At 43.7% G+C, this 10000-nt stretch overlaps 1 protein-coding gene across 5 annotated transcripts in view; it reads right to left on the bottom strand.

The window, feature by feature from the left end:
- Positions 1 to 4329: 4329 nt before the first annotated feature.
- ccser2b (coiled-coil serine-rich protein 2b) overlaps positions 4330 to 10000 on the bottom strand; it is a 53553-nt gene continuing 47882 nt past the window's right edge. For 3 of the 5 annotated variants that reach the window (XM_083556291.1, XM_083556289.1, XM_083556290.1), the window contains one exon: positions 4330 to 8169. In XM_083556291.1, the coding sequence (XP_083412417.1) occupies positions 8040 to 8169 (130 nt within the window). In that variant the 3' untranslated portion in view covers positions 4330 to 8039. The remainder of the gene's footprint in view (positions 8170 to 10000) is intronic. The other 2 variants (XR_014536030.1, XM_083556292.1) reach the window with 2 other exon arrangements.

Below are 10000 nucleotides of genomic sequence, written 5' to 3' on the forward strand. Positions count from 1 at the left end.
GCACCTTGGTCCTCTCAAGTCAATGACGCCACTCCTTCAAGGCTATCTTGACTGTCATTAACCCTGGCATACAGGCCATCCCGAAGAAGGCATTGAAGCAGGTTATGGACATGGTGGACATGTTCTTCCTGGGTGCAAAAGAAAATGAAGATTTCATCAAGGCATACGAATTTAAAGCAGTTGAGCATGTCCCGTAAAACATCACTGACCAGAGCCTGGAACACTGCTGGAGCGTTTGGTCAGACCGAATGGCATTACCAAATATTTATAATGTCCGGACAAGGTTTTAAACGCAGTCTTCCACTTATCTCCCTCCCGTATGCGAACAAGTTGGTAGGCATTCCTCAGGTCCAACTTCGTAAAAATCGAGACTCACTGGAGGAGCTAGAATGCAAAAGTCACGGGTGGGAGGGTAAAGCGAATCTTGACAGCCTCAGCAGGGGAGGAAGAAGGGCAAATAATACCAGCAGAGAGAGACTCCTGAATATACTGGTTTACGGTCTCCTGCTCAAGTCCAGACAAATAGTACAAAATGTCCACAGGGAGGAGAGGTTCCAGGCAGCAAGCCAATGGCCAGTGTGGTGGCAGGAAGGATGTTTTGACCTTGCTACAGACAGCACTCAGGTCATGGTAGACCCCAGGGGATAGAGCTGAGATCAGGTTAAGGCTCATTATGTGGTGTGACAGATGCAGGGCCTGTTGAGGAGAGGCAGTGGGTCTGGCAGGGCACCCCATTCTAAGACTCGCCCATTGTTCCAATCTAGATAGGGGTTGTGTTTCCAGGGGCAGGAAAAGATTAAGCATGACACGAGCATGGGGTCAGTGGATGAGCAGGAATGAGACTCTTTTGGTGTTTGGAGATGGTAACAAGCACTGGCTTGGTATGGCGAGACGCCTGGTAGCAGGTGTGCCTGTCTAAGGCTCAGACCTGCAGGGGGATGGGCAGCGGCTCGGTCTCGATGCTGTGCATTTTGGCCAGATTATTCTGTCAGGGACTGGTTGGAGGGACCCAAATGCAGGACGCAGACTGAGAGCTTAATAAGAGTCTTTAATAAGCCAACTGGAAAGAAACCAGGTGAATAGATTCAGAACACAAGCCAAAAAACAACAGTGCAGATCCCAACAAACAATTCCAGAACAAAAACCCAAAAAGTTTAAAAACACAGTTAAAAAGTCCGAACATGCAGCATAGGAGACCAGGCAAAAACACAGCACAAAAAAAGGCACAAAACTGAAAAAAAGGGCAGCGCAAGTAAAAAGAGAGTCTCAAGCCAGAAAAACGTCCTTAAAGCCAAGCAGGGAACAGGGAAAAAAAGGCTGGAAAATCTCAGCAACAATCCGAGCAGACTGATGAGATAATCTGGTAGAGAGGGAAAGTTTTTAGAATCCTTAAATACCGGGCAGCGTGGGAAAAAACTCAAGATGGCTCTGACCCGGAAGTGCACGCTGTGAACCCAGAAGACCGTGACAGAAGAAGAACGTATGCACCATTCTGTGTCAGAAAAAGACCACGGGCATCGTAGATCACATGAGAAACCTCTCAAACCTGTTTGGCATGATAAAAATCTAACATTGTATTTTTATACATATAAAAACTGTTATTACTCATGACAGTTTCATAACTGCTAAAGCATCTGTTCTTTTTTCTGTGAAGGGTTTTAAGATGATTGACTGCTGTCCACACCCACTTATATACTGGAAGTTGAATTCAAACTCAATAAAACAGAAAGTCCAAACACTACAGAATTCACACTATTGATCCAAATCGTATCTGATGCTTATCATTCTGTAGTCCGGGAACATCTGCTGGAGTTTAAGTGTTGTTCCTCAGTGCACCTGTGTAACTCCAGCTGAGGTGATGAATTCATCAATAAAGCAGTTCTGGACTGATTGAATGCACATCGAAGAGGCAGCTGAAGCTGCTGCATGACTGAACTCCAGAATGAGCGGAATCATGGAAGACTGAAGTTCAGATTAGATGAAGAAGCTCAACAATAGAACATTGTTTACAGACTGGACATCAGAAGAAGACTGCAGACTCACCAACACCAAGCATTTAGGCTAATTATAAATTATTTATTTTTCATCTTTTGATTCATCATTTGAACTTTTCTGGAGTTTTATCTTCTGTGGTCTTCAGATAAAATGAAATAAAATAATTTTATTAATAGTTTCAGAGTTCAGAAGGTGGATTTCATTCAACATCTGCAAGTGTGTGCGTGAAAGAGAGAGGGATGGGAATGGGCCTTTAGTCACACACACACACACACACACACACACACACACACACACACACACACTGCAGACCTCTCATTAAACACAGAGACTGTTACACACTCATACACACTGATTCATATCAACTTTTTTAAGGACTTGTGGTGTGTAGGGAATATTCTGGAGTGTAAAAGGTGTACCTGGGAATGAACGATTGGTGATTAGTGCAGACTTTAATGGGCATGTAGGTGAAGGGAACAGAGGTGATGAGGAGGTGATGGTAGGTATGGTTTTAAGGAGAGGAATGTGGAAGGGCAGATGGTGGTAGATTTTGCTAAAAGGATGGAAATGGCAGTGGTGAACACGTATTTTAAGAAGAAGGAGGAACACAGGGTGACGTATAAGAGTGGAGGAAGGTGCACACAGGTGGATTATGTTCTATGTAGGAGATGCAACCTGAAGGAGATTGGAGACTGTAAGGTGTTGGTGGGGGACAGTGTAGCTAGACAGCATCGGATGGTGGTCTGTAGGATGGTTTTGGAGGTGAAGAAGAAGAGGAGGAGAGTGAGGACTGAAAGAAGAATAACTGGTGGAAACTGAAGGAGGAAGAGTGTAGTGTGAGGTTCAGGGAAGAGGTCAGACAGGAGCTCGGTGGTGGTGAAGAGGTGCTGGATGATTGTGGAACTACTGCAGGAGTGATGAGGGAGACAGCTAGAAAAGTACTTGGTGTAACATCTGGAAATAGAAAGCAAGACAAGGAGACGTGGTGGTGGAATGAGGAAGTGCAGGAGAGCATAAGGAGAAAGAGGTTGGAGAAACAGAAGTGGGATCGACAGAGTGATGAGAAGAGTAGGCAGGAGTACAAGGAGATGCAGCAGCAGGTGAAGAGGGATGTGGTGAAAGCCAAGGAAAAGGCATATGAGGAACTGTATGAGAGGTTGGACACTGAGGAAGGAGAAAAGGATTTATACCGATTGGCCAAGCAGAGAGACCGAGCTGGGAAGGATGTACTGCAAGTTAGAGCAATAAAGGATGGAGAGGGAAATGTGTTGACTAGTGAGGAGAGTGTGTTGAGAAGATGGAGGGAGTATTTTGAGCAGCTGATGAATGAGGAAAATCAGAGAGAGAGAAGGTTGGAGAATGTGGAGTTGGTGAAGCAGGATGTAGATAGGATTAGTAAGGAGGAAGTGAGAGCAGCGATTAAGAGGATGAAGAATGGAAAGTCGGTTGGACCAGATGACATACCGGTAGAAGCGTGGAGATGTTTAGGAGAGATGCAGTGGAGTTTTTAACCAGATTGTTTAACAGGATGTTGGAAGGTGAGAAGATGCCTGAGGAATGGAGGAGTGTGCTGGTACCGATCTTTAAACATAAGGGAGATGTGCAGACCTGCAGTAACTACAGGGGAATTAAGTTGATCAGTCACACCATGAAGTTCTGGGAAAGAGTAGTGGAAGCCAGGCTGAGAGAAGAGGTGACCATCTGTGAGCAGCAGTATGGTTTCATGCCGAGGAAGAGCACCACAGACGCATTATTTGCTTTGAGAATGTTGATGGAGAAGTATAGAGAAGGACAGAAGGAGCTGCATTGTGTGTTTGTTGATTTAGAGAAAGCGTATGACAGGGTGGAGAGAGGAGTTGTGGTATTGTATGAGGAAGTCTGGTGTGTCAGAGAAGTGTGTGAGGGTGGTGCAGGACATGTATGAGGACAGCAGTGAAGTGTGCAGTAGGAACAACAGACTGGTTCAATGTGGAGGTTGGACTGCATCAAGGATCGGCTCTGAGCTCTGATGATGAGCAGGAGGATGAGGAGAAGTCAGTAGGAAGGTCAAGCTTGAATTTGATCAACTTCAGAAGATTAGAAGCAGAAGCTTTTTATTTCAGCTGCTTAAGCGAAGAAAAAGTTCCAGCACTTTTAACACTTGCGGTTGATGTACAGAAAAAAAAAAGCTTGTGAGTTTCCAATGGCAACGATTGACCTCAAGCCCTGCTGGAGAAAGTGCTGATGAAGGTTCATGTGACCTTCACGTGTGGATTCCTGTGATTACACACACTTCACATGTCTCCAACACACACACACACACACGCACAAAAGAAGCATGTCTGAATCTGAAAGTTTTGGTTCTGTCTTTATTCGGAGACAGGGATCAGGACACAGAAGCAAAAAGGAAAAAAAGCGCTTTGTTTCTCATCCATCTCTGGGTGTGATGATGATGAGTACCTAAAGTACCGCTCTCGTCCCGGATCTTCCCTTATTTAGCACACAGCAATAATGAGACTTAATTAACATTTAATAAATTAAGTACAAATCATCCATCGTACATTACAGTGCAAATTCATCTGGTTTGTAGATTTGCATGTTCTCTTATTGCACAAAGTTCAGCTCCAGTGTAAAAAAAACAAAACAAAAACAAAACAATCAACACAAAGAAACACAAAAACATTCTAAAGGTTATAAAGAAGACGTGGTTCTGATGATGATGAAATATTGACCAGGGAATTTTAACACTCAGACAAGCTGAAGGAATCACGACCCAAACATCAGACAAGCTTCAGAGGGAAACATAAGCAGCTTTTCACAGATTCATACCCGAAACCTTTATAATTCAGTCTGCACACACACACACACACACACACACACACACACACTGAGGAGAGACCACACCTTTACATCCTGCTCTGACAGTAGAAATCAGATGACACTAATACTGACTAATGGTTTTGCGGTTGTGCGTATTTGTTGAAATTAGGTGTTATAAGTGTGTTATGAGTGTGTTATAAGTGTGTAATGAGTGTGTATCAGACAGTACAGTGAGGAGTTAGTGTGCGATATGAACACAGTTGTACAGCGCAGTGTTCCTCACGTCTGCAGCCAACAAACACGTGATGCAAAAATCATAAAAAGTCCACATACAGGATTCTTCATATTCATCTGTGTGTGTGTTGGTTTTCTAAAACTTTGTTTAATTTTCATATGAAAAAATGAAGAGAACCAAACACCTGATCAGCAGCTGAGACACACGAGTCCTCACACACACACACACACACACACACACACACACACACACACACACACACACACACACACACACACGGATCTGTGGGCGGAGCTGAACTCAGAAGCGAATGATGAAATGCAAAGTTCGTTAGTGACGTCGTCTGAAATATTTTCTCTCCAAAATCAGCAGTTTCTGATACACAGACTCCAAAATGTGAAACTTCCAAACATTAATGTGGAAATTTTACTCGACGCTCTACTACATCTCACACGTTAATAACCATCTCAAGGGTGTGCAGTTTGAGAAAGTTAATCTGTGACAGGGCTGCGTGATGTGACCTTCCTGAAGGTCACCAGTTCCCCAAACAGCATGGTCTAGTTTTATTCCTCCTGTAACTCGTTTATACTCAACTACATGCTGGAATTTATTCAAGAACATCACATTTCTTATCCATTTCTAGCTACGTTAAACGTGGCACATCGGCAAAATGTCAGTTACGTTATAGCAGCTATAAACGCTCGTTCCCTCTCCAGACTCTAAATAATTTAATAAGAAACAAATAGCATCAGATTCTCATGTAAGTGAAAAACTGTAAACACTCCTCAGTCCTGAGGTCCTACAGACCAACTAGACAAAATCATTTAGCAGCAGCATCACAATAATAAACTTAAAAAAAAGGTTTGAAATGAAAATTAGAATAAAAATTATCGTTTATGTTTTCAGTCAGTTAGAAATCTCACTGAATTGCTTCCTCTAAATCTTCATACTGACTGTGTGTGTGTGTGTGTGTGTTTTTATTAACTGTAGTTCTACAATTCCCCTATTCATGAATACAAACACACACACACACATACACACACACACACACACACACACACGCTGTGCTGTAGTGTAACACATATCATGTACTCCAGGAAGCTCTACGTACTAAATACAATTTTGCATAGAAACTTGGAAGTTGTGTGTAGTGTGTGTATAAAGAGAGAGAGAGAGAGAGAGAGAGAGAGAGAGAGAGAGAGAGAGAGAGAGAGAGAGAGAGAGAGAGAGAGAAAGAGAGAGAGAGAGAGAGAGAGAGAAAGAGTGTGTGTGTGTGTGTGTGTGACGGGGGGGCGGAGTTCAGTGCAGCTCCACTGTGAATCATTAAACAGATCGCATATGGTGGGCGTGGCCTCAAAGATGATGGCTCGGCCCCTCCCACAGGTCATTAGAGATGACCGAATAAATTATAAAGGGTCAAAAAGATGATCTGGCTTTTACACACACACACACACACACACACACACACACACACACACACACACACACACACACACACACACACACACACACACAGAGCTCTGAAGCTGATCTGAAAGAACCTCTCCTCTCATCCATTCTGAATAAACTACAGATGAGGAAACGTCTGATGTTATGATGAAGAAGGTGACATGTTGGAGTAGATCATGTGCATCACTGAGATCATAATAAGGCAACAATCTGAGTGAACACACACTCGTTTAAAAAACGAAAGGAGTGAAAGTTTCTGCAGGAGAACAAAACAAAAACTATGCTGATTTATCAGTCACTCATTACACACTCCGCCTTGCTTTCCTCCACTAGACTGAGGAACACACACACACACACACACACACACACACACACACACACACACACACACACACACACACACACACACACAGCAGGTATATATTAGATTAATTTGGAAGTTGAAGTGCTCCGCCCGTCTGCATGGTGCTGCTGCGTGGTGATGAAAGAGCAGCATTGTGTTACGGAGAATTTTGGAATCTTCTGGATTGTCATCAGGGTCTTCTTCCTTTTCTACAGGAATCAGAACTGTAATTTACTTTATTACTGCTGTGAAGATTTCAAGGCAATAACAGGATTGTCATCACCGAGAGGAAATCTGCCCTTCATGAGCTCATGATTGGACAGTGTCACTGTGATTGACGGGTCATTGTCTAAAGCCCCTCCCACTTAAACTTCAACAGTCAATTACACTCTCTAGACTTCAGAACACATCAAGACCTGAACTTGTGATCTCTCTACTTTAGAGTATGTAGAGGAACTGCTCATGCCGAGGGATTGCCCTCGCCGGTGTGTTTGTGTGCAGAATCTAGGGTCTCACACACGTCAGGTAAATCTGAGCTCAGAGATCAGCAGTTTGGAGCGAATCCCGTGTGAGAAACACCATGGAGTGTGGAGCCTGGTGTCCTGAGCTGATCTGTAAAGGAGGAGAAGTCAAGCAGAACAAATGGAAAGGGTTAATGGCTCTTTGGCTTTGGGAGGCGAGAGTTACAGGCATTGGATGGATCTTTAGCTCGGCCTGAGCTGATCTCATCTCTAGGAGATGAGCTGGTTCTGAAGCCAGAGCTGTGTGGTGATGGAGTTAAACTGGACTGAGATACTGAGCTGATGCAGGGCAGGCCACGGGCTGGAGGGGGCAGATGTCTGGTCTTAGATGGACCACTGAAACCTGGGTGAGAACCAAATGCCCCTTGAACTCCTCTACCTAAGCTGACCTGCTCACCTCCTCTCGTTTTTATAAGAACAGGAGCTTTTTTTTCTCTGCTCAATGTCTGAAGGTCCCTGGACTGTGGGTTTGTCCTCCTCAGCGGGACATAGTTACTAAACTGAACCCTGGGGTTGTGTGGTTCATTAATTTGGAGACGGGTGTTTAGAAGGAGGAAAAGATTATCTGAATTCAGAGTGTTGGAGGATAAAGAGGCAGCAGTGGCACTAACAGCAGGTGCAGTCGAGGGCACAGAGGGAGGAAGCGTGGCATTACAGGAGGCAGAATCGGGTAAAACTACAGTGCAGGACTGGGGCTTCACTGGACCATCACCAGGCTGGACGTCCACACTGGGGTCACCGAGGGCCTCTGAAAGGGTTTGGTGGGAAGATCTTGCCAACTTGTAGTGATTGCTGGCCTTGGGCTGGGAAGGCTGTAGTATCTGAGGCTAATGGAGGGGAAAAAACAGAATTATTATGAATAGAAATGTTTATTTTATATTGAAATTATTAAATCACAACATTATTTCTTAGCAGATTTAATTCCAGAATAAAGTCTTTACAGAAAACCAAAACATTCATCATTCTCTTTTTTCTTGCACTGGGAAATAAGACCCCCCATTAAATCTAAACAGTATCTTAGCAAAATGGCTAAAAGAAGTGTTTAGTATTTTGGTGTAACTGCAGACACTGTGCTTCAGATCATGACCAGGACATGAGCTCTGTGCTGCCATGTTTATTCTGCAGTTTATCTACAACAAATAGCAGATTTCTCTTTTACACTTCTACTTACATTTTATTATTGCGTACAGCACCGAGAGACTTGTGCAAAAAGCAATAACACATCACTCCTGATTTTACAGAGACTTCAAAGAAGAAGCACAATCCTCAAAACGGCCGATTCCCGGAGAGAAACTCAAAAACGCTGCAGCTACTAACAGTGATGTGGGTTTTCACGTGAGGGTACGAGGTCACAATCAAAAGCTCTGCACTCAGCTCACCTCTACAGCTGAAACGTTACGAATACGACACCAGTTTCGAGCTATGGCAGGTTGACGGAGCGAGCAAATGAGCGAGGGCTGAGAGAGAGAGACTGAATGAAGACTGGTGCTCTTGCACAAAGATACACCAGCAGCAGTTCAGGAGCCGAGCACATGCACAGGCGTGAGTCAATCTGTCATGGAGCCTCAAAGAGAATTATTCTGTGTGATGCTCTGGTCGGCGGTGGACGGCTCTCCGGGTGCTATTGTGGAGTGGAGCTTTTGATGTGAGTTCTGCTTTTTACACAGCCTTTCTTTAAGGTCTGCTTGATGTCTAAAGAGACCCTGTTTCACTCTCTACTACACCGAGAGACATTCGAGCGTGAAATGGAACTGAACTGAATGTTATCATATCATGATCTTAGTGGACTGTTGGACAGTCAAGTTGAGGTTTATGGCTCCCAAGTTGCAGAAGAACAGACAGAGCAGACCAATTTCACAACAACGAGAAGTGGAGTTTTTCAGCTCACAGCGCCACCTGCTGGGTTTTTTTTTACCTGCATTAACGTCTTCCATATAAACAACACAATAGTATTTTAACAATGTGCACCACATTTATTTCTCTCACCCTCCTCTCCAACAGTCAATATTTGTCTCTGACCTTAGGCTAGAACCTTATCTATTCTATATCCACAGATTCAAAACATCAGGGATTTGTTCACATAGAGAGTCTGAGACTCCTCACAGAACGTTTTTACTTCCAGGACTCAAAGCAACGAAGCGAAGACCACCTCATAGTAGAACCTCTTAAATGATGAATGCAGTTGTGTAATTTTAGGAGCGATCAAAAGAGAGAGAGAGAGAGAGAGAGAGAGAGAGAGAGAGAGAGAGAGAGAGAGAGAGAGAGAGAGAGAGAGAGATATGAAGAAGGAAGTTTAATAGAGAAACTCATTGATATCTTCCAAAATTCAACCTTCTCCATGCGGTATATTCAGAGACACACCCACCTGACAGCTGCATCTTAATCTCCATTTAAATCATTATGATACAAACTGACAGAGAAACTTGAATAATGACCATGTGGTCTCTCAGGAAATCTCCACACACTTTCAGTAATAATTAGAATAAGAATACAAATGCAGAATCGGGTCCCAGTTCACGGTGTGAGTTTGAGTAGAGGTGTGTTTTAGCAGAGCGAGACCTCATTATTAACACACAGAAACAACATGAAGGTACTGGGATGAGAACAGAATCTCTCTCAGTTTCTACTATTAGATGTCTACAGATCACATTTACACAC

The sequence above is a fragment of the Silurus aristotelis genome, assembly GCF_946808225.1.
Source record: "Silurus aristotelis genome assembly, chromosome: 12".
NCBI classification, from domain to species: domain Eukaryota; kingdom Metazoa; phylum Chordata; class Actinopteri; order Siluriformes; family Siluridae; genus Silurus; species Silurus aristotelis.